The sequence below is a fragment of the Herpailurus yagouaroundi genome, unplaced genomic scaffold (genome assembly GCF_014898765.1).
Source record: "Herpailurus yagouaroundi ecotype Mexico unplaced genomic scaffold, PumYag 203, whole genome shotgun sequence".
NCBI lineage: Eukaryota > Metazoa > Chordata > Mammalia > Carnivora > Felidae > Herpailurus > Herpailurus yagouaroundi.
The window spans coordinates 21,896,521-21,924,212 of NW_024412434.1; the positions used below are offsets into that span (position 1 = coordinate 21,896,521).

At 47.8% G+C, this 27,692-nt stretch overlaps 1 protein-coding gene and 1 long non-coding RNA gene across 15 annotated transcripts in view; one reads left to right on the top strand and one right to left on the bottom strand.

Annotated features, from left to right (window-relative positions):
* Positions 1-11,451, top strand: part of BEND7 (BEN domain containing 7) — an 82,748-nt gene extending 71,297 nt beyond the window's left edge. For 5 of the 12 annotated variants that reach the window (XM_040451386.1, XM_040451392.1, XM_040451399.1 and 2 more), the window contains 2 exons: positions 5,461-5,514; positions 10,408-11,451. In XM_040451386.1, the coding sequence (XP_040307320.1) occupies positions 5,461-5,514; positions 10,408-10,586 (233 nt within the window). In that variant the 3' untranslated portion in view covers positions 10,587-11,451. Of the gene's footprint in view, positions 1-5,460; positions 5,515-6,961; positions 8,103-10,407 lie in introns of those variants that run through there. The other 7 variants (XM_040451389.1, XM_040451390.1, XM_040451388.1 and 4 more) reach the window with 7 other exon arrangements.
* A 10,014-nt stretch (positions 11,452-21,465) lies between these two features.
* The window catches only part of LOC121014800 (uncharacterized), a 37,108-nt gene continuing 30,881 nt past the window's right edge, over positions 21,466-27,692 (bottom strand). For 2 of the 3 annotated variants that reach the window (XR_005783431.1, XR_005783429.1), the window contains 2 exons: positions 27,511-27,641; positions 26,033-26,614 (listed from right to left, as the gene is read on the bottom strand). This is a non-coding gene — a long non-coding RNA (uncharacterized LOC121014800). Of the gene's footprint in view, positions 23,649-26,032; positions 26,615-27,510; positions 27,642-27,692 lie in introns of those variants that run through there. The other variant, XR_005783430.1, reaches the window with a different exon arrangement.

Below are 27,692 nucleotides of genomic sequence, written 5' to 3' on the forward strand. Positions count from 1 at the left end.
GATAATATTCTATATGTACCTTACCTGATATTCAAATATTTATTCCACAGGGTGGCAACATCCCCAAGCTCTGTCCCCAGGGACATGGTCCCTAGGACTCCTGGGGATGCCTGTGACCACTTACATGGTGTCCCTTAGTCCTTGGCGTCCCTTCCTTCCCCCTTCTCAAGCCCGTTTTCTCATTTCCTTGTGCACACCCCACCTCCTTAGTCCCCTCCCACTTTCCTCTCTTCCCCCTTCTTCTCCCAAAGGTTCAGAGCCGTGTGTCATGGCGGCCTGACCTCACTCAGGGTAGATTAACTGAATAACATGTAGGAAGAGTAACTTCCTGCTAGAGGGTCCCTCCTCCCTTCCTATTCCAGGTGTCTGCTGCCTCAGCCTTACTTGCCTTACAAAGGCCCCCTTTTATTATGTAAGCCTCCTTAGACTTCAGTCTCCAGGAAAGGGTTGGGGGGTGAAAGCCTTGTTTTACAGTTGAATGACAGGTGTTACAAAGATAACTGCCCAGTAGATACACAGCAACTAACCCCTTACTGAGCCCTGATGCCATGTTGGGTGCTGTGTTCTCCTCAGTTTTATATCCCAAATCAAATGTCATTTGTTAAGCCTGAATGGTGTCTTTGCTAGTAAGTATTAAGTTGGTCTTGTGTTGCCTAAAATCTGCCTTGGCGATCTTGCCTGTTTGGGTACGGAAGAACTTTGTTTACCTGTTGATTTGCCAGGGGAAATGGTTGAAGCCCAAGACACAAAGACGCTAAATAGGCAGGCCTGAAAGAAATCAAAAATTTGCCATAGTGATGAGACCTGAATTTAATACTCCGTGAGCCCAAAAGAGAGGAAAAGGGCCAAAGTACCCCAAGAACCAGCCACTCGACTTCCTTTGGGTTCTTCCACACACCGGTCCCAGTGATGCCGCAAACTTGTAGCCGGAGGTCGGCTCGCATATTCCTGCACCCCTGCCTAGGGTCCACAGAAGCTGCCTGGTGTCGGCCTGCTCCACAGGGTGGAATGTGAAACATGCCTGGAACAACTTGGGAGCTTGAGGGAAAAGAAGTGTACAAATCCAGAGTATGGACTCTACTGGTTCAGGTACCGCAGGGTCAGCTCGGAGAAAGGAAGAGGGCTTTGGGCTCCAGAACACGTGCCTCTCGCTGAGGAGATGATTACAAGTCCCTAGGGGACCTGAAAAGTCTAGGTTTGAAGAGAAACCTCTGAAGGGAGAAGACATGAAAAGTAGAGAGAATACTGAGTATATATGGAGTGCACCGTGGAAGGCTGGTCTCAGACACACAGAAACAGCCTTCCTGGTGTTAAAAGGAAAACCAGCGGCCCAAAATGGAGTCTCTTGTGCTAGGTCACATCACCAGACTGCACTTTCAAGCTCCTCCAGAAATGTAGTTTGAACTGGTCATTGAGGAATCTTCTGTTTGTCCCAGAGGAAGGTGGCCTTACCCGAAATAATCGTGTTTTCTCTTGATGACTTGTCCCATCTTCTAAAACCTTTCAGTCTGCTGGAGCTCCCTTCTGCCTGCCGGAGGGGACGCTGCCTGATTCATGAATCACTTGGTAAAGCTAACTCGATCTTCACATTTACCCAGTTGAATTGTTTTTAACGCTGGAAATGGGCCACATGACTAAAATGGGAAGTTTGGCTTAAATTTTGTTTCCTCTTTGTGAGGTATTCTGGAAACCTCTTTGACGTATAGTTTCTATACCATACTTTTTTTTTTTTTTTGAAGTTTATTTTGAGAGAGAGAGAACGAGAGAACAAGCAAGGGAGGGCAGAGAGAGGGGGACAGAGGATCTGAAGCGGGCTCTGTGCTGACAGCAGAGAGCCCGATACGAGGCTTGAACTCATGAACCATGAGGTCGTGACCTGAGCCAAAGTCAGGAGTTGGATTCTTAACGGACTGAGCCACCCAGGTGCCCCTATACCATTCATTTTTTAACAAAGAGAGGGAAAGATCCATGTATAAAAGCTGGTTGGAAAAAAAGTTAATCCTGATATAAATTTGTGTTTGATAAATTAAAAACAACTGTGTTTCCTCATACTCTATCTTTTATACATAACCACACCTTTTTTTGTTTTTACTACTGCTAGATGCAGAGACCAATTACTGTGAGCTCTGGAATCCATTCCCTTCCATGCTTCCCCCCAGTGAACACATGTGCACACGGTGGGGACGTCCCTCCACATTGCTGGTTCTCTTTCCCACAGACTGGCCACTGAACACATTTCTTAACCATCCAGCATTTATATTAGTAATTCACATGACACACACATCTCACACACACGTGCCTGTCTGTGCCCAGCGGGATCCCAACCGTAGACCCTTCCCTTCCTGCGGGAGCGCCCTGGTCTTTGGTCATCATCGTATTCGATTCGGGACATTTTCACGTCTGACCACTGATCTGCCTAGATATTTGTGACTGGTGCCTTGGCACTTCTCCTCTGCCTTTTCGGCAGGTTCCTTGTGCATCTGAGAAGGTGGAGGTGGCCAGAGGACAAAAATAGCCCTGAAGTACAGACCCAGGTAGACCAGATGTCAGCCTATCAGCAGTGACCGGCCACATAGGCTCTATTGCCTGATTTTGTCAAATTCTATTACGCTAAAGTCTCCTCAAGCGGCTTCAAAGTGGGACCCTTGCAGATTGAGACTAGAGCCACTCGCCTTTCCTTCCTGAGGCTGATAGGAACGGAGAGGCCAACATCAATGACGTTGCTCCCTCTCGTGTTTTTTGTCTTGATTACTCAGTCCAAACGATAACAACAAACAGTGTCTCATAGATGTTCCCACAGCTTCAACCTTATTTATCATATTTGGCTCAATTCCTGGAATTAGGGACAAGCTAACTGGGCAAGCTAATCAACTCAGTGCTCGAGGAAGCCCAAACTGCCTCTAGGAAGAAGTGCTCCATACAGGTTTGAGAGGTTGTTGTGCAAACCCAAAGAGAAATTCATTTGGGGCTCCCATCACATGTAATAATTTTTTTCTGTAACTGGAATGATTCCTTTCCCGGTGTGGATTTTTATCATTTTCATTACATTATTTCCTCAGAGCTGAAATCACAATTTTTTATTTGTGTTAGATCTAAGAGTAAAACTGTCACTGCTATTAAATTTTTATTGGACTTGCTCAATCTTTTCTAAATTTCACAACTTGACTGTCACCGGGGAAGAAAGACCGTGAGCTTGTGGTTACAGACAGATGTTATAATTAAATTTCAGTAACACAGCCACGTTCTTCATCCGTGACACTTGGCCCCATGCGTGCAGCTAACATACACTAATTTACATATAATAATTTGTCTGTTTTTCGGATGCATATGTTCTGTTTTTGCTAAAGCCCAGAATTGCATAGGCCTGGGTTATGAAAGTGGGGATAACGGAGTTACAAAGGGAAGGGCTTTGTTATAACTACATAGAAAGTCATTTTACGTGTAAAGTAGAGAAAGTTACTGAAGTAGAAAATGAACTAGAAGTTGAAGATTTAAAAAAAAAAAAAAAAAAGCTCATAGGGATGCATAGGGACGTACATTTGGATTATTAACAGCAAAGAGGGAGATTAAGAGCCCAGGCATGGACCTGACTCACAGCCGGGACGGCGTCACTCACTGGCTGTATTCCCTTAGTCTCTCTCTCTCCCTTTTTTTTTTAAGTTTATTTATTGTTTTTCATAATCTCTATACCCAGCGTGGGGCTCGAACCCACAACCCCGAGAAGGAGAGTTGCACGCCCCACCAAGCCAGCCAGGCGCTCCAGATTACCTTAGCCTCTTAGCCTCTCTCTGTCCCAGTTCCGTTTGCTCAAATGGGCATAAAAACAACCCCCCTCCCACCCCTTTGTAGGGTTTTCTAAGAGTTAAATGACGCGATGTACGTAAATTGCTCAGTAAACGGTAAACATCTAATAAACGGTGGTGGCAGTCGTTGCTGTTATTATTACTGAAGACTTTTTAAAATCCTAGACAACTCATCCAGAGAGGAACGCTGTTAACATTTTAGTATGTCCTGTACTTCATCGATAAGCCTATTTTAAAGTGTTTAATCTTTTCCATCTGTCCTAGCGCTTGAGTCGAATGTCTTACGTTATTAAATATTCACCTACAACATCATTTTAGAGGGGAAGAGTAGACACGCTTCTCCAGCCCAAGCTGGTCTCGACTGTGGTGTCTCCGCTGGGCATTTTCTTTGTGGTGGACGTAGCAGGTCAGCAGACAATGGTGTGCAGCAATCTGAGGACAAGGTGTTAGAGAACGAACTGGAGTCGAAATCTTTGAACGTCTCTGACCCCCTGATTGTGTTCAAAGCCACAGCGATAAAAACAGGGGCATGGTGGGGCGCCTCGGTGGCGCAGTCGGTTAAGCGTCCGACTTCAGCCAGGTCACGATCTTCCGGTCCGTGAGTTCGAGCCCCGCGTCAAGCTCTGGGCTGATGGCTCAGAGCCTGGAGCCTGTTTCCGATTCTGTGTCTCCCTCTCTCTCTGCCCCTCCCCCGTTCATGCTCTGTCTCTCTCTGTCCCAAAAATAAATAAACGTTGAAAAAAAACAGGGGCATGGTATTCGCTTCCCACCAACTCAGCATTACAGCCCGGTGGCACAGGGCAGCCCCATGTGGCTGGCCCCACGCGCGCGTGTGCCGCGGCGGGAAGGTGGCCTGGAGAGGAAGCCAGCCCCGGGATGGAGGGAGCAGTCGCCGAAATTCTCCACTTGGCCGTAACGAAATGTTCTGACCTGTCCACAGCATCTGCCCAGAGAGACTGATGGGCCCCATCGGTTATCAGGAGACAAACGAGCACTTTCTTTTTTACATGTAGCGGAAGGTTTTCTCTGACTGAGGGTCTGCCTTTGGAAAACCCTTAAGGAGATTAAAACACAGCAGACGTGAGCAAAGGTTTGCATTTTGAAACGGAGACGTGACAAAGCTTTTGAAGATACACTTATTCCTTCTGATTTTCTCTATGACTAAATTGATGCCAATTTCCAGTCATCTCCGAAGAAGGGCTGATTCTCAGGATTTCCTGAGCCTGGCTCGCGGGGATGGTTAGGGTGGTTCTGGGGATGACCGGGGAAAATTCTGCCACAGCGATTCACTGACCTCTGTGCCTTTGATGATCATATTTGAACAATTCACCCCGGATTCTGAGCGAAGATTTTAAGTCCATGCAAACAAGTGAAAATGAACTGAAATCGTCAATGATTGATAGAATAAGGTCACAAGATAGCAAAAAAAAAAAAAAAAAAAAAAAAAAATGCAGGAGCAAACCTCCTATCATTATCTTAAAAAAATGTTTGATTTAAATAATGGTACTAAAATCTGTAACGCGAACCAACAGACGCCGAAAAGGGGAAAGAAAGTTGAGCGTATGCATACTGGAATTTTTAAATTGTATTACTGTATTCCGTAAAATCAACGCGCTCCCCGAAACTGACGAGATTTGTGTTTTCTGTTTGCCACCAGCAGAGGCAGCGGACGGCGATGAGAGACTGGACGGCATCTCTCTACCGCCAACAGGTAAAACACATTTCCATTTCCAACACCCGCTGGAAAATACAGCCCCTGAAAACACTGGCATTGAAAATGTGCGTAACGTCAGAGGGGCAGAGGCTTGAGCAGACTGCTCCTGGCCCCGGCCCTAGGAATCAGAGCTTCTCAGTGCCTTGTGCTCAGAGGTATTTTTACATTGAGTATGAAAAGCTCCTTTTGCCTCACGCCCTGTCTCCTAGTCTCAAAAACCTCAGAACAGCAAGCCCTAAGACCTTGGTGTCACAACATGTGCCTCCCCAAACCTGCCGCCGTTGAAAGTACTTTAACAGGAAATGATATTTCTTTTTAGAACAAGGATCACCAGTTCTGTGGTGAAATTCATGTCCGTTCTGTCCCCGTCCACTGCCCCCACCCCAAAAGGGTTTTGAGAGGCAGTCAGTCATTGCTCTTCTTATAACGGGCACCTGACGAATACGGGTGTTTTAAGCGAGTGACTGAAGCAGCCAGTCCGTCTAGCACGGGTGCACATTCCTAGAACCCGAACCAGATCAGCCATAGAACATGGTAAGCCATAGACATAATTCCAGGTTCGTATCCTTTGTGACCCTGGCCTCCTGCCTCTGCGTTGGTTCCTCCCCGAGAGCCCAAGAGACGGGATCTGACCAGTTTGCCAGATGATGATTTATTCCCTCAGTAGTTGTGGGGGCTCTTTATTGACTGCCCTCACGAGACTACCTGGAGATTCTCTGCCCACCAAACCCAGACACCCGCAAAAAACCCTCTAAGTGAAAATGCTCAATTCCAGATTTGGGGTGGCCAAGTTTTAAATAAAATTCGGCAAATCTCAGTACAGTAGCCAGTCTGTGCAGGAACTCGGCTAGGTCACCTGTTCCTTGATGGCACTTGTCCCGGGGTGGCAAGGAAAGCAGAGCTCGCAGGTAGGACAGACACGGGTGAGCGAGCCTCAGAACGATGAGAAAGCTCAACCGTGCGAACGATGCAGAACCTTCTCGGTCACCGCGTAGCTAAGCAACAGATCGATGGACAAACAAATGAAATGAGCCGCCTGGTGCGAAAAGGACCTGCTTATATCAAGTTCTTCCCATATACGGCCATCTCCTTGTTGGGCTCTGTTCCCACATTTATGCATTAAGATAACTGAAATGCATGATCTCTATTGTTCCTTCCCATCGTGTCCTCGTCCGTCAGGACAACTCGGGTTAGCCTTGTTCTCATCACACCTGGCCCCCTCCCAGCAGATGCAGGAAATATTACTACCAGTAACGAAATTGTGCATTTCGGGAGGCAGACTTCCTCCCCCGGCTGCCCCAGCCCCACTGGCCCCGGGGCATTTGGGCCGCCCGTCCTCACTGTCTTCCGACACCCTGGACTTTTGCTGTTATTGAAAATACTACTATAATCACTTGAAAACCATTCCCCTTGAAATAATACCTTTGCATTTTCCTGTCCGAAGATGGAGGCAGAGAGATGTTTCAGATGAGGAAATTGAACACGGGATGGTAGAACCACCTCATGGAACTGAAAAGAATGTCAAGGAATCTGAGAAAGAAGGAACGTTAGAGATCATCTAGTCCCATCCCTTCTTTTTATCCAGTCCTTTTATTTTACAGGTAAAAAAGCCTGAGGCCCAGAAACACTAAATGACTTTCTCAAGGTCTCACAGCTGGTTGGTGGCTGGGCCGGAGCCCAGGCCTCTCGACTTCCAGCCATTACACCGCATAGCTTTCTCATACCTAAGCCAAAGCCAGCTTTTCTCCGCATGTTTCTTAAAGATCCTAAGAGCTGATGGATGTACTAATCCCTTTAGGATTCCATTCCAGTGTCTGTCTCCACCGTTAGAATGTCCGTCGTTAAGTCTGCCCGAAATCCTCCTGCAGTTTAAACTCAATGAATGACCGGAGTCAGTGATGAGACTAGCGTGTCTTGATGGGCCCTAAAGTAAAACCCGGGGTCTGGGCAGCGTCTTTGAACACAGCGCCACTTCGGACCCTTCCCTCGCGTGTGCCCTAACGAGGCTGCCCCAGAGGTGAAGTCCACCCTTCTTGCACGTGTGAGACTCCCCGGCCAGACTTTCCTGATCTGCTCGATCTGAGCTGGCAGCGGTCGGTCCTGTTTCTAAAGATCTAACAACGCCTTTATTACCTTTTTAAGGTCTTTTTCCCAAACCCACGTGTGTTGGGGAGGGGCGGGGAGAGGGGCGTAAGTCCTTAAGCGTTTGCAAGAACCGGGATTGAGCAGGTCAGGGGGGGACAGTCAGGCAGTCCAGGGACATTCGCGTCCATCCATTACAGGCAAGCAGCCTTCCGTCTGTCTAGCTTCCACAAGAGCGCCTACGGCTTTTGCAGCGGAAAAACGTAGTTTCTTCGTTTCTTTGCCCTCACGCCCCTGCCGGTAAGTGTGTGTGAGCAGCTCGCAGGAACCCACACCGTTGGGTCCTGGGCACAAACGCCCGCCCTCGGGGAGCCCCCCGTCCTGGGCGGCAGGCCGCGTGTTGGAGGGCACTGTGGCAACCGCGAGAAAGCACCCGGGACGGGCGAACACTTTGTGTTGGGGGAAAAAAAAAAAATCAGTAAAGAGCAAGTGAAATCGAAGCAGTGCTTTCTAAAATTTACAAAGGGGGCTTCTCATTTGGAAATAGGGTAGAGCAAGCCCCCCACCCCCCAGGCCGAGCCCAGCGGTGTTTGTCACGAATTGGCAGTCTTTTACATACTTTCAAAGAAGTAACAAAAGTACGAGGAAGAAAACAAATTAACTTTACCACTCAGAGACGACCATTACTGGGTGTTTTCCCCCAGACTTTTCTCTAAATTTATTTATTTACACAGTTGGAGATCAAGTAGATAAAATTTTCTTTTCTGGGTGTTGTTTTTTTTTGTTTTTTTTTTTTTAACCTAACGAGCATTTTCCATTTTTCACACATCTTCATACACATTACCTTAATAGCTGCACCATGATCTCTGTTACAGGTAAACTGTATTTTGTGTAGCCATTGTCTCTTCCTGGACAATATGTGGACATACTCCAGTAGTAACACACATTCACGGACTTCCCTGTAAAAGTCATCATTACAAATTTCTAAAACGGCTCGCGTAGCACAACCAACTAAAGCCTTGGCTGAGAACTTAGGGATTTAAATATGAAACAGAGGCTTCCTTGGGGCGCCTGGGTGGCGCCCAGTCAGTTAAGCCTCCGACTTCGGCTCAGGTCACGATCTCACGGTTCCCAAGTTCCAGCCCCGCGTCGGGCTCTGTGCTGACCGCTCTGAGCCTGGAGCCTGCTTCGGATGCTGTGTCTCCCTCTCTCTCTGCCTCTCCCCTGCTCGCGCGCTGTCTCTGTCTCTCAAAAAGCGACTAAACATTAAAAACAGAAAAAGAAACCGAGGCTTCCTCAGCCAGGTTCTCTCCCCACCTGGAGCCCTCACCTCTAGCCCTGTAGCAGAAAACTGTGCAGCTCTTCTTTGGAGAAGTGCCCCCCCCCCCTTTCGTTGTCTTGTCTGTGTCGTAGGTAGTGTATTTGACACCAGGAGAGAAAACACGGAAGACACAGAGCCAGATGTCACTGCGCAGACTTCCCTTTTAGTGACAGTGTCCATGAGCACACGTGACTCTCCCGTTTGAATCCCCTCAAAGATCCACGTAGCATTTCAGGTTACTTCCTGCCAAGTGTGGGTGTTCTGTGAATCTTTCCCGTCATACCTGAAAAGTTGTCACCTACTTTCTTCGTAGTATGTGATCATCAAGCCTCCAATTTGCCCTAAGAGTTTTAGAAATCGTTAAGAGTTGACTCATGCATTCCCTCTTAGAAGTCCAGCGTATGATCCAGTCAGTTCATTGTTCACTAAAAGGCAGTCCTCTCTTCTCTGTTCTTTTCCTCATAAGCTCAAGGTGAATATATAGAGTTCTGACGCATATTTATTTTAATGTGCACTGCGTAGACGCAGCCTACAGGAGAAGAGCTCTTCTCGGCACTGAGGGAGCAGTTGGGAAGGCCAACGTCAATTAGGCCTTCAGCGGCCCGGAAGATGAAACCGTTGATTGGGGAGATAAGCTAGCTCTGCCCTATTAGACAAAATCATCTGTGACATCAGTTCCTCCAAAAATAGCCACTTGTAACTGAATAAGCGCAAATGAGCTATGAATTCCTAGGGAAGAAAAACCTTTCGCATGGGTCGTATCAACACAGTGACAAAATGACTAGTTAAAAGGCGAGACGCTCGGGGCACCTGAGTGGCCCAGTCGGTTAAGTGTCCGACTTGGGCTCAGGTCACGATCTCACGGTTCGTGAGTTCGAGCCCCGCGTCGGGCTCTGGGCTGACAGCTCGGAGCCTGGGACCTGCTTTAGATTCTGGGTCTCTCTCTCTCTCTCTCTCTCTCTCTCTCTGCCCCTCCCCCGCTCGTGCTCCGTCTCTCAAAAATAAACATTAAAAAAAAAATGAAAAGGCAAGAAACTCAAAGTAACCGGTGACCAACATGATACGTAACAACTGTTTTCACAGATGGCCTAAACTCAGCCGTTGGTGTCTTGGCGTGGTGTGGCAGCCAGCCACAAATGTCCTTAAAATTACATACTTCATTTTCCCGGTACACCTGCCTTCTGCTTCATGTGAAATCAACATACGAAAATATGGGTTTATACTAAAGCGCTATCTTGCCGTGTGGGTATCTGTGGTACAGAAATATTTACCTCCAGGTTCCCTTCTCCAAAAAGATGGTGACTCTAAGCCGTTTTCCTCACAAACACTGCGTGTAGACCTCATTCACTGTATAAAGCCAACTCCCGTGAAATCTTTAGCACTTGACCCAGATGCCAAATAGTTGGCCAGAAAGAAACTTGGACAGTAGAAATGCCAAAGCAGAGGGGGAGAAATTGTTGTGCTGACCATTACCTACCTTTGCCTAGCACTGGAACCAAGTCAGAGGGGGAGAGCTCAGAGTTACTGTAGAGGCGCCCTGTCCGAGGCACTTGCGCCCCATCGCACTGAACCTGAGCCAGGAGGGGGCCCCGGGCCGAGTCGGTGGTCCACTGATGACCAGCTCATCAACCGGAGGGAGATGGTTGGAGGCGTCCCTGAAATGTGACGACACTGCTTCTCGGTGCGGCTTGTGGACTCAGCCCAACCGCTAGACAGCTCCCTCTCCCTCTCCCGTCTGTGCGTCTCCTGTCTTATTCCTGAGGCGGGGAGGAAGGTCCCGAGAAACCGTTGCCACCACATCCCAGGGTTATTAGCCTTTTACGTCTTAGGCCGGTGAGCAGCCCCTTCCCTGAGACCGGTCCTAACGGAACACTGCACACCAGGGCTCTTGTTTTCCTGCAGCTTAGGTTTGGGAATTTGTCCTCTGCCCCTCGGAAGGAACTACTGCTCAAGGGAACTGGAAAGATTAATTAGTGACCTTTCCACTCTATTACAGTTAGATGAGTGCGTTGCTAATGCAGGTAGAAACATTTACCTTACAACTGTGGGATCTGTTAATTATACATCGTGAACCTTCCAAAGCCCTTCCTTCCAAGACGGGGCGACAGCTTGGAGGTTTCGATACTTGAGGAGGAGTAGGGATTGTTCAGCTCACAAATACGTGCAGTGCATCCACAGATGGGAGCCACATACTCACAAAACCGCACCAGTGAAATCCCATTTTGTGCACTCAAATTGTGTTTGCGTTTACTTACTGTGACTACTGTTCAGACTTTATTCAGAAATCCTTTTTATAGGCTTTCTTAGTAAAAAGAAAAATTCCATATCTACGGATAATGTCTCAATCTTCTGTATATATGTTTTATTAATATGTAAATATTTAGATTTTTTAAAATTACTATGTTCTTTAAAAAAAAAATTCAACACAAGGCTAGTTGTGAAAATGGTGTATAATGTTGTGTTGTGATATCAATTCCCAAGATGCTCTTTATGTCCGTTCCAGAAGAATACAATAAATTACTTTAATCGAACATGCCTGTGTTCTGTGCCTGTGTGCCAGTCCTGTGTTTATGGAGTCAGTGCTAACGACTAATTAAAAGGTATTTATTAATACTCTGGTGGTCTTACGCAGAAAGTTGTATCTCCTTAGGAAGTTAATTTTTTAAAAATAAAGAAACAAACTAGATAGCCATCAGGAAGAGCGGCTTCAAATCGAGAAAATCGCAGGCGCCGCCTGGGAGTCAGATCACTGTCTGCCTCAAGTCCCACAGTAACACTTGAGCATTAAGCGCTGATAGAATTGAAGCCTAATTTTAAATGAATTAGGTAGCTTTATAATCTTCACTTAAAAGGTTAAGCCCTGCTTCTATGGAAACAACACATCAGAAGGACAAATCAATCTTCTTTAATGCAAAGTGGCTGGTAAAACGTAATTGCTTTAGTCCCCTCTCTGAACACGGGAGGGCGCTGCTCCTCACTGGGCGCCCGCCCCACCCCCCCCCCCCCCGCCGTCCCCCCCCCCCCCCCCCCCCCGCCGCCGCCCCCCCTGCCTGGAGCACCCCTGGCCTGGAACACCTTCGGCTGGTCTGCCGGTTCTCTGGGGGCCTCGCTTGGGAAGGCCTGAGCTGTTCCCGCTTCAGGAGAAAGCCACTGGACGGCTGGTGAGGAGGCCGCGCGGTGAGGTGCTCCCAAAAGGCCAGGATGCCCTCGATCCCACACGTTCGGGCGTCATCCAACTGACAGCCCTAAAGGGCTCCCTCCAGTGCAGCGTGAGGGGGCCCGGGGTACCACAGGAGGCTGCACCGGAAGGGGGCTGTCCTGTCCCCGGAGACCAGAGCCGTGTCCCCTCCCGCAGGCCCAGCCTCAGCCGTTTCCTGAACACCCACTGCGGCAGGTGCCGTGTCGGGTCAGTCTGGCAGGGAAGAGAGGAAAAGAGTGGAGAGGTTGTGTAGACCATCCCAAGAAACTGGGAGGACTGGGGGTTGGGGGACCACTGAGGCACCCTCAGAGGTCTTGATCTCTGAATGGTCATCATATGAATGTTTCATCATCTGATCATCATCATATGATGATTCATCATATAAATGTACTGACCTGTCTGGCAGAAGTAGGGACATTACTGGACAGGGGCGAGCCTGAAGCAAGGCATCCCATCAAGAAGCTGTTAGAATAGCTAAGGCTACTTAACTTCTTTACAGGACGGAACCCCAAATGCCCAAGCGTGAGAAAGGGAACCAAGGGGACTTGGTGACTCTCTGGCTTGGGCTGCAGAGGGGAGTGCAGCTGTAAGAAGGGGAGGGGGCTCGGGCTGGGGAGCCCCAGGGTGTTGTGTGCGCTCAGGGAGGGAGCACGGGGAGGGGCCGCTCAAAGAATGGCAGTCGAGTTCAGGTACAGATGTTCTTCCGTTCATTCACGTGTCTCTTGGACACTGAGGGTGTGCCTGGTGCTGTTCTAGGGGCCGGTAGAGCAGTGAGCCACGGGCCCTGGGGCATGGAGCTCGCCAGGACCGCCACAAGGCGTGAGCCCTGAGAAAACGGCCGCACAGAAGGTGCAGAGTGTTCCAGAGCTGTAGAAGGGAACTTAATCTCAGACCAGGGGCTTTGCCCCAGGCGAGAGGCAATCAAGATCTGAAGCACCATCCATTGAGCAGAATTCGAGTCTCAGCTCAACATCAGCAGGGAGCGACTCCTAACCGTTGGCTCACGGGTGGCCCCTGGTCTCCGTCAGGTCACAGGCTCAGTCCCTTCTCCTCACGTACCACCCTCTGACGTTGTCTTGCTTAACGACATGGCTGTTTACTGTCTACTTTCCACTGGCATCTAAGCCTCGTGAGGTCAGGGGTCTTATCTGTAAGGCCATTAAGATTTCAGACCCTGGTGAAAACACCGTCAGGACATCCCTGTCCCCGAGCAAGAGTGGACTGTGACAGGCGAGGGCTGTCCGGTACTGCCCTCTCCCTTCTTCTGTCCCTTGGTCTTAGATCATGAGCCCCTCCTCTGTCCCGGTATCGACACTCTTCAAAAACGGCAGAGAAATTGCATCAACACGAGATGTCCTCACGAGACATGCTGCGCGGGGGCCCGTGAGAATTTGGTAGCTCGAATGATGCAGAACAACACTTGGAATTCACACAAATCAACAATGTCTGTACTTTGTAACCTCAGAAGTACGACACTGATCGTCCCCCTAAATTATATATACACGCATTTATACATCTATGTGTGTATTTATTCTCTATTTCTATTTTGTAATCAGTGAGGTTAAAAGAACATAAAGGAATCATTATGAAAAAGCCAAACAACAGCCTAGGAATGAGGCCCGGGCGGGACAGTACGCTGATGTCACAAACAGCTTTGATACTTAAGGGCCTTTTCAATTGCTTTTTTTTTTTTTTTTTTTCTTTTTGGCCATTTTTATCTGCTAATGCTGAGAAATTGAGGGACATTTTAAACCTAAATTCTGAAACTCAGCTACTTTAGATAATTCCTTTAAAGTACTTTCCAAACATGAAGCTGATGGGAGCACGCGCAGTGGAGAAACTGCTCAGACACTAGCTCTCTCGACTTCCGGTTGTTCATACTCTCCACCACGATGCCGTAACAGATCCAGAAAGTGGAGGGCCCTCGATGTGAATGTGGAGTGAAAATCAATTTTACAAAGGAAATTGAGCGTCCTAAGTTGGTTCAATGAAGTAGTGAACCAAATGCATATTCTGGTAGAAAAACTACTTTCTGCTGTACTCTCGCAATGCAGAGAAAGAGAGAATACGTTACAGCGGACGGCACTTTCTCCATCTGTTACTGAATTAAGCGTCCTCCAAAAGAGATGTGTTTCTAACCACCGGATAAGGGAAATCAGGAGCGACTCAATTAACAACTCCCGCGCTGACCCCGTCCCCCCTTGCAATGAACGCTGTGACACTGCGTGGTCCTCGAGGGAGGTATTTCACTGTGTGAAGCAATGCCGCCTCCTTCCCCTCCTCTCCCTGTAACACAGACCTACAGCTGTGGGCAGCCTTGACCCTCGTGGCGAAGGTTTTGTGTCTATGGTTCGTGTCAAATGCCGTTCGAGCATGTTCGTCCTACCCGCCTCCGTTGTGTGGGCGACACCCACAGCTGGTCTTTCCCTCACCGTGTCCTTATGAGACTGGCTCCCAGTGGAGGTGGAGTGGGCGTGTGTTAACATCGGGCTGACCCCCTAGACACTGGCTGCTGCCCGTATCAAGTGACAAGAGCCTTGGTCACACCTCGGCTACTGTAACAACACACAACTTTCGAAAACGAACAAACTCTCAAAGACCAAGAAACGACTTTTGATTGGAAAGGACCCAGTGACTTTGGAGGTGGGAAGGAGGAGGTGGTGAAAGTTGACAAAATTAGTCTGAATTCATTGGACAGATTGAACGCAGGAGAGCCAAGAAATGCTTTGGAAACTGAGAAAGATTTACTCCCTTCCCCTCGTTCCCTCATTTAAACATATAAAACTTCAGAAATTGCAGCTGTAGTTTAGATCAATAAAATATGGGAATTTAAGGAAAATCTCGCCTAGATCGACATACAGCATATATTAAGGGTAGTAACAAAAAGGCCTAAGTATAAAGCGGCTCAAATGACATGCAGATGTTTTTCTCTAACTCATCACAGCCCAGAAGCGGGTGGGTGGTCCACAGTGTTGGTTGGTAGCTCTGCTCCATGAGGTCATCCAGAAACCCAGTCCTATCCTTCTGCACCCCCTAGGAGACATCCACATCCATGAGGTCAACCGTGTTAATGTGGTTCACCAGCATAGGTTTCTGTTTGAGCCTATGGAATGGTGGGAAAAAGTTGGTGGAGGGAAACGATGTCCTGAAGAAAATGTGATCTTGGGCGTGTATCTCTTCTACCACTGCAGAGAATGGATACTGGGGACAGTTAGCTGTTGGTTCTACCAGTGCCATTTTACTTGGTGGGAAAGGAAAAATGATCCAGTAAATAGTGTCGAGGACAACTGGCCAGCCATTTGTAAAAACAAAATTGACAAAATGCATCATAGCCCTAAACTTTAAAAGCCAACACTATGCAACTCTAAGAAGAAAACAGAGAAGTAGATCTTCATATTCTTGGGTCAAGCAATGGTTTCTTGGATAGGACACCAAAAGCACAAGCGACAAAAGTGGATAAGTGGAACATCGTAGAATGAAGCGCTTTCTTTTAAAGATTCTATTTACTTATTTAGAGAGAGAGAGAGAGAGCATGCATGGTGGAGTGGGGGTGGGGGGGGGAGAGAATCCCAAGCAGGTTCCACACTGACAGTGCAGAGCCCAACATGGAGCTCAGTCTCACAAACCATGAGATCATGACCTGAGTCAAAATCAAGTCAGATGCTTAACTGACTGGGCCACCCAGGAGCCCCGAGATGAAACATTTTTGTGCTGCAAAGAAAACCAAAAGACAACTCACAGAAGGGACGAACAGATTTGCAAAACATAGATCTGATAAAGAATTGGTATCTAGAATATATAAAAAGTTTCACAACTCAAAAATAAAAAGATAACCCAATTTAAAAATGGGCAAAAGATTTGAACAGACTTCTCGAAAGATATATAAATGGCCAATAGGCTGATAAGCATATGAAAAGATGCTCAACATCACAGTCATTAGGGAAATGCAAATCAAAACCACTTCACACCCACAGAGAAGGCTGTAATCAAATGACAGACAACAGAAGTGTTGTATGAATGTGGAGAAATTGGACCCCTGAAACATTGCTCGTGGGAATGTAAAATGGTGCAGGCTCCTTGGAAAACAGATTGGCAATTCCTCCACAAGTTAAACATAGAGTTACTGTAAGACCTAGAATATACCCAAGAGAACTGAAAACATGTGCACACAAAGACTTCTACATGAACATTCAGTATATAGCACATGAATTTTATGTAGGTGAATTCTATCCCAATAAAGATGTTGTTAACAACTAGTAATAAAATTAGACCCTCCTACCTTACCCTGTATGTGGCAATTGATTCCAGATACTTCAAGGGTTTAAGCAAAACAAATAATAAAAATACTAGGCAATTTTAAATTAATAGTTATCTAAGCTTGAGGAAAGGATTTCCCAAACATGAAGATCATAGTAAAATCATAGTTTCAAAGTTTTGCAAAATTTAATAGCAAATGACAAACATGAGAAAAATATTTGCAGAATAAATGGTTTTTAAGAAAAACGATACTTACCGCATGCCCAACTCTTATAAATCAAATAGCCAATAAATATTAAAATGCTAAAATTGGGGCACCTGTGTGGCCCAGTCAGTGAAGCGTCTGACTCTTGATTTCTGCTCAGGTCATGATCTCGTGGTTCATGGGATCAAGCCCCATGCTGAGCTGACAGCATGGATCCAGCTTGGGATTCTCTCTCTCCCTCTCTCTGCCCCCACCCCTGCTCGTGCTTATGTGCTTGCTGTCTCTCTCTCTCTCTCTCTCTCAAATTAAATTTCTTAAAATGCTAAAATTAGACCAAGAAAAAAAAAATAAACCAGGAAAGGAACATTATAAGAGTAGTCTGAAATATTGTAGTTATTCATACAATTGAGAGAATTTGAAAGAAAAGTAGCAGGAGTGTTTCTGGTATTGAAAGGAACTTAGACACCACTAATAGACATGTTAATTAGTACAGTATTTCTGAGGGCGGTTGGCAACATAAATCAAATTGGTTTAAAACCTTTGACCCAGCAATTCTGCTTGAAGGAACTGTTCTGAAAGCAATAAAGATTCGCCCAAAGATCGAGCCACAAAGCCACAGGGTGTTCGTCACACATAGTTAAAATAAACCAACCAACAGAAAGAAACAATTTACAGTGTCCAACAGGAGCTTAAATTCCAATACACCCTTAAGACGGAATACTACGCAGCCAGTTTAAATGTTGGGCCTGGAGATCCACAATCAATCAGTGGAAAGAATGCAGGTCCCAGAACAATAGGTACCGTCGGAGCTCCTTTTCTCTTTTCGAATACACAAACTCATAGGAAAAAAAGTCTAAGAGAACACACATCGAAGTGCTGGTGACAGTTGGCCCCGGACGGTGAGATTACAGGTGCTTTAAAATGTTCTTCCTGTTGTTTACCTAAAATAATTTTCCTTTAGGGAACATGCTGCTTTTGCAATGAGAAGGGAGATTATTTTAAAGATTTTTTTTTTTTAGTAGTGTAGCATAGTTAAGGCCCCAGGGGAATGTTAGTGGCGAATCACCGTCAAATAGTACGTTCGGCCTGATCATACTTCTTAATTTCAGAAACACAGTTATAAGGTGAGAACTAACAGTAGCTGTGAGTAACTACAAACACAGACAAGTTGCAGCATTTCCAAAATATGTCTATCTACAGCTACCAACAGCTTTAAAAAGATGCAGACGAGGGCGCCTGGGCGGCTCAGTCGGTTGAGCGTCTGGCTCTTGGTTTCTGCTCAGGTCATGATCTCGCAGTCGTGAGACTAAGCCCCATGTCGGGCTCTGTGCCGCCGGCGTGGAGCTTGCTTGGGATTCTCTCTCTCTCTGCCCCTCCCTTGCGTGCGTGCTCTCTCTCTCTCTCTCTCTCAAAATAAATACAAAAAATCAAAAGGTACAGATGATGTGTTATTGTCAGCCTACTCACATTTTGTAGAAGAAGTATTTACACACATGGACAGGAAAGAGAAGTTTTTACAGTGGTTATCTCTGGGTGGTAGAATTGTATGCGATTTTAAGAAATTATTTGTGTATGTTTTCCAAAGTACACAGGTATCTTTTTCTAAAAGGAAGATAAAGGTAAAGAAAGAAAAGGCCCAGTGGTCTACATATCTGTGAATATGTCCTGCCTGCCCCTTGGATACTGTTAGGAATACCTGAAATATCACCGTAGCCTCTTGGAATACAGGCCTCTGAAATGTCACCTAAGCTCCAGTGAAAACTTCAACTTGTTACTCCAACAATATGTATGTTGAACCTACTTACTGGACTCTGGACGCTAATGCTCTCCTTTGAAAGGAAAAAGAGAAAAACCCGCTCAACAGCGTAACAGGAAAAAGTATCCTCTCGGTAGCTTGAGAGGAAACTGGAGACGATGCTTTATAAAAAATGTATTAGCTGCCAGACAACGAGAAGCCCATCTGAGGTGTAAGTGCATCTGACACATCAGTTCAAAAACAATACCATGCGGGCCATTGGGATTTGGAGAATGGCTACCTGAGAAAAATGAAACATGGGGTGCGTTGCCGTAGCAAACGAGGCCAAGAACTTCAGCGGTTGAGGCCATGAGAGTCTGTTGTCTCGTAGGGCTCTTGCTCGTCTGGGCAGTTTTGCACTCACCTAACAGATTTGTGGCTGTCAAGTCCCCGTGTAGCACCGGCTAATACCTCCTGCACGCGGTGCGTGCTGGGCACCGTTGTGATGCTTTGCACGAACAGCTTCACTCGTGTAATCCACAAAACCGTCCTACGAAGTAGATACTATCACTATCCCCACTTAACAGATGAATAAAAGGGAGATCATTTGTTTCAGGTCACAGAACTAAGGACTAGGTTTGGTCAAGATCTGAAACACAGTGAGGTGCCTGGGTGGCTCGGTCGGTTCAGCATCTGACCCGATGACGTTTAGGTCACGATCTCACGGCTCCTGAGCTGGAGCCCCGCATCGGGCCCTGTGCTGACGGTGCGGAGCCCGGAGCCCGCTTCGGATTCTGTGTCTCCTTCTCTCTCTGCCCCTCCCCCACTCATGCTCCCTCTGTCTCTCAAAAATAAGTAAACTTAAAAAAAAAAAAAAAGTAACATAGGACTGTGACTCTGACTCCCACATTCAGGTGCAGGAAGCATCCAGAATAACCCCAATGAGATGGGCTTATATGATGTGCCTTTCCAATGATTTTTTTTTTTTAACGTTTATTTATTTTGAGAGAGAAAGAGAATGCACACACGAGTGGGGTGGGGTGCGGGGGGAGGGAGAGAGAGAGGGAGGGGGAGGGAGAGGGAGGGAGAGAGAGAGAGCGAGCATGAGCAGGAGAGAGGGCAGAGAGAGGGGAGAGAGAGAGAGAGAGAGAGAGAGAGAGAGAGAATCCTAAGCGGGCTCTGCACTGTCAGCACAGAGCCTGATGTGAGGCTCAGACCCACGAATTGTTCAATCACGACCGGAGTCAAAACCCAGAGTTGGACGCTTAACCGACCCAGGCGCCCCTAGCGCCCGTGCTTCTGAGCCCTTTGCTTTAAGATGAGCTTCCATGTGAAGGTGTTGGATATTTGTTCTGTGTCAGGCCTTAAGTGTTTCACTTGAATCGTTTCGTCTGAAATATCCCCAACATCCTTCCAGCAAAGAGGCTGAGAAGTGGCCGGTGTCTTCAGCCGCCAACAGGTTCTTTATTAAAAAGTTTCCAAGAGAACATAGCAGACAGAGTGGCTCAAAGAAAGAGGTTTGCGACCAGAGCGACCAGGGTCTCAATACTGGATCTGCCATTTACTCAGCTCTCCTATCTTTCTGTCCCTCGTTTCCTGCCTCTCTCCACTGTCCATCCATCCACACGGCGATTAGCGGAGACTAAATGGAAGTCAAACCATCTCCAGAACGAGGGAAGTCACTGCAGTCGCGGAGAACCCCCTACTCTGGCAGGGAGAGGTTGCCCGCAGGTGACAGGGCTGGGGGAGCCAGAAGGAGGTGATGCCTAAACACCGTCCTCAACACGCGAACTCCCCAGGCCGGCGGCACCGATGACGCCTGGGAACCTGTCAGACACGCAGCATCTCCCAGAGTGGACCCAGGCGCACTTTAGGAAGTCCTGCAGACCCTCCTGCCGCACGCTGGAGTTTGGGAGCCCCTGGAGCCCCCGGGACACACGGTAGGCCCCCACCCTCAGAGCTGAGGTGGATTACCCGCAACTTGTGAGCCATGACACCCATGTGTGAACTCGCTCCCTTGACGGATCAGAGCCGATTCGAAGCTTCCCCTGCGAGAGCGTCACATTCTGACTGGAGACGAGTGGGTGGCGTTACAGAAGCAACTAGAAGTGCCAAAGTCTCCAAGAGGCCGTGGGGGGGGGGGGGGCAAGGTGGGAACACGGACAGTAGGGTGCCGCGATGGGGCAAGGCTGAAACCCAGCCCCGTCTTTTCTGGCTGTTGAGACCGCGGCCCCCAGAGGGCTACAGGGGGCACTGACACACCAGAACTCACCTCCTTGGGCCACACGCTCAGCCTGTCCCTCGCTTCCCTGGGCCCCTGTCAGCTAGCAGGTTCCCCCCTTCCCTCCCCTCACACGGCTGCCCTGGCACTCTGCCCACCAGAATGACCGACGTCATGTCCCAGGAGGTCCGGCAGCACCAGCCTGAGAAGATCCGAAAACCACGAGTCCCAAGAGACCCGAAGCGAGCCAACAACTGCGCACTGGGCACCTACTGTACGGAGGGCCCCGCACCAGGAAGAGAGACAAAAAGAACCTCCGCGTGGTCACTGCCTGCAAAGGGTCGGTAACGAAACAAAACATAAACCCCCACAACTACAGAGGTAATTCAAGCTCTGAACTGTAGATCCCAAGACACCACGTGGCGTTTGGGCCACAAGGAGGTACCAGTCAACCAAATTAGCGGTTGGACGTCTTTGTGGAGGAAGAGGGACCTGAGCTGAGGCCAGGGGAGGAGTACGTGCACGGGCAGGGAGCGGGGGCGGCAGTCACACCAGCAAAGCCGCCGGTCGGAGAAGGCTCGGCGGGACAAAGGGCAGCATTCAGGGAGCTTAGCAGTCTGTTACGTTGGGGCGCCCGGGTGCCTCCATTGATTGAGTGCCCGACTCTTGATTTCAGCTCGGGTCGTGATCCCAGGGTTGTGGGATCAAGCCCTGAGCCAGGCTCCTCCACGCTGAGTGTGGAGCCTGCTTAGGATTCCCTCTCTTTCCCTCTCTCTCCCTCTGGCCCTCCTTCCCTGCTTGTTTGCACGCTCTCTCAAAAAGGAGAAGGAGGAGGAAGAGGAGAAGTCTGTTCTGTCGGAGGGCAGAGAGTCTGGCAACAGTTGGAAGTGTATGTAGAGGCACAGAAGATAAAGCTTGGAGCCAAATGGTCAAAAACCTTGGCAAATTTATTCTATAGGCCACGGTTTCCCAATGTATGTGTTTCTCAGAATATTCTCCTTGCAGAATTTTAATAGACGTCATGGGACTAAATAGGTTCCACTGGGGGGAGCGTCGCCACACCAAGCAATTCTTGGGACTCGAGCTGCAGGCCCTCCAACTCATCAGTTCTGACACTTCCTATCCCGATAGCATCGGAGTCAGAGTAAGAGCTCAGTCCTACAAGACTGCTCCCCACATCCCCCACTCACCCCTCCTTCCGACGACAGTCACAAGCCCAGGTTGTCACCCACACTTCTGACTGCCTGCTGTAATTGAGGGCTCCGTGACCCCCTCCTCAGGTTTGGTTAATTTGCTTGAGGGGCTCACAGAACTCAGAATCATTTTACTTACTAGATGACCAATTTATTATACAAGGATAGGACTCAGGACGGGCCAGAGGGAGGAGACGCACAGGCCAGGAGCCTCCGCGCTCTCTGAGTGCACCACTCTCCCCCAGCCTCCATTTGTTCACCAACCCAGGAGCCCTCTGTATCACCCCCTTTTGGGTTTCCATGGAGGCCTCATTGCACAGGCACAGCTGATTAACTCATTGGCCATTGGTGATTGAACTCAATCTCCAGCTCCTGGCCCTTCACCCAAAGCGGTGGTGGCCAGGGGTGGGGTGGGGGTAAGGCTGCCAACCAGCCCTAACTTTAGGTGGGGTCCGAAAGTCACCTCCTTAACATAACAAACGACACCTTTGTTGCTCTCAGCATTTAGGAAATTCCAAGGCTTGGGGAACTTCTGTGCCAGAAACAAGACCAAATCTGTATCTCTTAGTATAAATCACAGGATCACAGGACGAGACAGCTTCGCAACCTCGTAGTCTTAGACATTTGCACTGTTTCACAGGTATCTTACCTGCAGGACCTCTTGAATTGTGACTCTTTTAGAGGGAGACGGATGCGGCGTTTTCCAAACCTGCTTCAATTCGGAACCCTCTTCTGGGGGCTAGCGCTCTGGGCGAGAAACTTGGTTTGTAGATTCCTGGGGGCGGGCCCGTTCCTGCCGCGCTCTCCTGAGAAGCTTGTGTAAGAACGAGGCCTGGGAGGTCTGCCCCAGGCAAGCCCAATGTGTAATCAAGCTTGGGAGAGGCTGGTTTCCTTTGTTGCCCCTGAATTCTAAGGTGCCAATGGTGAGGGGAAGAGAAAGGTGGGAGAAAGGTGAAGGAAGGATGAAGAAACCCTGGGGCTTGGATCTGGAGGAGCTGGTGGGAAAAGGGGTGCTGAGAGGGAGGGGGCACCCACGGACGGAGGGGGTGGGAGGAGGGACACTGAGTGGGCACAGAGGTAAAAGGGTCAGGAACAGAACAGAGATGGGAAGGAAAAACCTCACTTGGTAGTATAAACAACCTTAACACCTGCGGAGGGGCTCATGGTCTACAAAGAATCTTCCGGAATACCAGCTCCATCTTCCTTACAATCCCATGACGTGGGTGGTCAAATTATCCCCATTTTTCTTGGCTCAAGGAAATCGAGGCTAGGCAGAGTGGACAGGGGCTGTCCCGTATCCAGCTCCTGTTCGCATCCCTAAGACCTGCTAGCTCCTGGAACGCCACACTGCCCGCTGCCTTTCCCAGGCTGGCTCCTCCTTCCGGCCTGTTGGGAAAGCTGCCACATGTCTCTCCTCACATCCCTTTTCTGTCTGAATCAGCCAAAGTACATTTTCCGTAACTTCCAGGAAGCCTGACTTGAATCAGAAAGGTTAAGTGTGGGCCTGAACTCGTCTCTCAAGATTCAGAACTCCGCCCATCTTCTGCTGTGCCAGGCTGTGGCATCGAAAAGTTTAATGAGTTCGATTTTAGTCCTACGATAACGTCACTGATGAATATCCAGTGGGAATTTCCAGTAGGCATTTGGAGACGCAGGACGAGTACTTGGGATAAAAGTCAAGGTAGAAATATGGATTTCGGAATCAGTGCCATTGAAATCATAGGTGTCAATGGAGCATCTCATAACACAGGGCGGGTTGTGACAAAGCATTCAAAGTACCCTGATGATCCGAGGAACAGTTTGAAAGTCCTCCTGAAGAAGAACTTTGGAAAGAGAAGGAACATGACGAGAAATGTGGAAATGCCAGGCACTGGGGGACACTGAGAGGTAGAAGCCGCTGATGGTTCGAGGCAGTTTCCTGAGAGGATAGTAATATAAAACGTTCACTCGGCAGCATGCGCTGTATGATCCCATTTTATTATTTTTTTAAATGTTTATTTATTTTTGAGAGAGAGAACATGAGCGGGGAAGGAGCAGAGAGAGAGAGCAAGAGAGAGAGAGGGAGACACAGGCTCCAGGCTCTGAGCGGTCAGTGCAGAGCCTGATGCAGGGCTCGAACCCACGAACCGTGAGATCATGACCTGAACTGAAGTCGGATGCCCAACAGATTGAGCCGCTCAGGTGCCCCCCACTTTATTTTTTATGTATATTTGCATAAGTCTGATGGATCTACATCAAAATATTTGCAGTGATTATCTCTGGATGCTGCAATTTTTGTTACCTTCTGACACATTAAGCATTCATCAGTTTTTTTTCCAAGATAAAATTCATATACCATAGGGGTGCCTGGGTGGCTCGGTTGGTTGAACATCTGACTTTGGCTCGGGTCATGATCTTGCGGTCTGTGAGTTTGAGCCCCGTGTCGGGCTCTCTGCTGACAGCTCAGAGCCTGGAGCCTGCTTCCTTCCCTCTCTCTCTCTCTGCACCTCCCCTGCTTGCATTCTCTCTCTCTCAAAAATAAATAAACATTAACAAAAATTCATATACTATAAAACTAACCATTTTAAAGTGTACAATTCAGTGAGTGTTAGTATATTCACGAAGTCATACAACCATCACTACCTAATTCCAGAAAATTTTCGTCACTCCAAAAAGACACCCTGTACCCATTAGCAGTCACACCCGTTACTGCTCCCTGACCCAACCTAGGTAACCACTGATACCTCTATTTCCACGCATTCGCCTGTTCTGGATATTTCAAATAAACGGAGTCATCCATAGTGATTAGACTTATTGGGGTAGTCATTTCAGAACATATGCAAAGAGTGTGTCACTCACTATGTTATACACCTGAAATGAACAACATTGCATAAAAAATCAGAAAAGGGCACCTGGCTGGCTCAGTCAGAGCATACGGCTCTTGATCTCTGGGTCGTGAGTTTGAGCCCCGCACTGGGTGCAGAGATAACTTAAAAAACAAATAACTTTCTAAAAAGAAGAGAAAATGCAATTTGTAAGTGATAAATGCTTTTCAATCTTTTTTTTTTTTAATGGAATTATCCAAGAGGTAGCTTTTGTGACACATGGCTTCTTTCACTTGGTATAGTGTTTTGATGGTTTATCCACATTGTAGCGTGTATCAGTGTTATCATTGCTGCTTTTCGCCAAATAACATTCCATTGCATGGCCGTACCACATTTTGTTTATCCTTTCATTAGCCAATGGCGATACCTAAGCTGTTTCCATCTTTTGGCTGTCGTGACTAAATCGGCAACGAACACCGGGATACACGTCTTGTACAGATGTGTGTTGTTAATTCCCTGGGTGTATATGCAATCAGGAGTGGAACTGCTGGGCCAGATGGTAACTCCGTGTTTAACTTTCAAGGAACCACCAGTTTTCCAAGGGGTCCACACCCTTTAACCTCCCCGCCAGCAACACACGAGGGCTCTGGGTTCTCCACAGGCTTGCTAACCCGTGTTAACACCCCTTCTTAGAACTGACACGGCACGGGTGTTAAGGAGGCCCGAGACCTACTTTTATTTTTTTTTTCAACATACTTAATCCTTTTTGTAATTTTTCTGCAGATGAAATATAAATAAGAGATTCTCTGTAATAATAAGGATACAAAAGCTGACATTTACTAGATTCTTAACTCTGGACGGGCTCCTGTAGTACTGTGTGTTTTATTGCTTTGAATATTTGCAGAAAACCCTGAGTTTCCAACCTACAGACGAGGTACAGAAGTTACCTGATGAGCATTATTACAACACTGCCCCAAAGCCCAAATTCTTAATCATCCACTGTGACATCCAAGACCCCGCCTCTCCTTGGGGCGCCTGGGGGGGCTCGGTCAGTTGAGCGTCTGACTCCCGGTTTCGGCTCAGGTCATGATCTCATGGTTCGTGAGTTCGAGCCCTGCATCGGGTTCTGTGCTGACGGTGTGGAGCCTGCTTGGGATTCTCTCTCTGCCTGTCTCTCTGCCCCTCCCCTGCTCATTCTCTCTCTCAAAAAATAAAAAATAATAATTTGTAAATCCGCCTCTCCCTTCTGCTGAATTGTTCTGCCTGTTCACCCAAAGAACAGTTTCAATGAGCCACCGTGTGTCATCCATATATTTTCCCACTGGAAAAAAAAAAAAAGTCTTTCTTGAGATGATTTTTCACAAGTCAGCCAGGTACAATTTATCATACTCTGAATGCTAACAAATTCTGGGGATGCAAAACCTATAGCGTACACATAAATAATTTGACTCAGCAGTGTAAACATTAATTCAATGCTTTTTTTTTTTTTTTTTTTTTAAATGAACAACCTAGTTTCTCTGAGTTGTTGTGATACTTCTCTCCTTCTGGGTTTTTTATTAGCTCACTGGTGCCAATAGAAATGGGTTCGAAAACTGATTAGCCCCGAGGAAGATTCTGTAATCAAATAAATCTGAAGTAAGGCATGCTTTCAATTTTGTTTAGAGGGGAGATATTTTTCCCCACTATGCTTTGTTTCCCAAAGAAAGCTTCGTATCTTTTGTGTTCGAAAACACGTCCGCTTCTGTGATTTCAAAGGACAGGAGAACAAATTCTGTTTGTAACTGGCCAATTTCAGCTCCTGAGAAAGACTGTGGAGGAAGTGTATGTGAATAAGATCTGAATAGAGCATATTATTAGATCTCAAAGAGAATCAATAGAATCTAATGTAGTTTTCCTTGCATTGCATCAATAAAGCAAGGTTGTTAGGAAGGCATTACAATCTTGTCTTCTCTCCTTGGTTTGAAAGCTTGTCTTTTCTGTTGTGGTGGTTGATTTGCCCCCGGGTCGTCTGTCCCGAGGAATAATTTGTTTGGTTTTGTAATGCATCATCGCTGCCAGCGTCACTGAAGGCTCAGAACACCTAGGGAGATAAATAGATGTTATTTTTATTATCTGTGCTTTATAAATACATTTTAACTTGGAAAGATTACACGGTCGAAGTCCCACATTCAGCTGCGTCAGAAGGCCGCACCACAAGAGTTCTACGCTGAGCCTTAATCTGCTTACAATCAGGCTGAACCTGGGGGGATCGCAGGCTCACCCCCCATTTCACTGCAGGTGAAATTTCTTTCCTCACGGCTGTGGCGGCTAGAAATCTGCAATCAAGGTGTGGGCAGAGCTGGTTCCTTCTGAGGCCGGGAGGGAAGGGTCGGTGGGGAAGGAAAATTCTGTTGTTTACACCACTCATCCTGTGGGGTCTTGTAAGGGCCTCCCCAGCAAACGACCACGACTGCAGGGCTGTCGCCGCCACGTTACTGATGATGAATCAGAGACCCCTGGTCTCCCGACAGCCCAGTGCCCCAGGGTTGTGCCTGCGAGGCTTACGGTGCTACAGCCCAGAGAGCACAGACATCCCAGCTGTCTGGTGCTCCCGAGCCCCATGCTGAGCTTGGACACCATGGAGGAACAGAGGGAACCCGCGTCCCTCTCCTCTTTGGTCAGCAAATCTTAATGAAAGACTTGACACTTGGTCAACTGGTCGGAGGCTGAGGTGAGCTTTCTCTCTCCAGCGGCCTTGCCAGGAGAGTTTCTCCTGGGAAACCTTCACTCGTGTTCAGATTCCCAGCCCCTCTGTTCTGACATCCAGTGCTTTTGGGAAAGAGGGCCCCTTGGCTCTCGTAAAGCAGTCTGCTCTGTCCCCTTGGGAGGAGTCCCGCCTCTTCACTGGGATCTGATCTCGGGTCTCTGTCTCTGGAAGCGGCAGAGTCCCACTGACGTGGGGGCTGACAGACTATCCCACGGGGCTCCCGACGGTACCATTCAAAGGGTGGTCTGTGCAGGAGGCCCCGACAGGCTGGGTTACTGCTCCCCAAGATGAATACAGAAGGTGACAGTGAGCATTCAGCAGCATCCACACCAACTCAACAGCAATGCTCTGTCAGTGGGATCTAATAAAAACAAAAAAAGAAAGAAATGAGCTTGTATTTCATGTCTTTTTT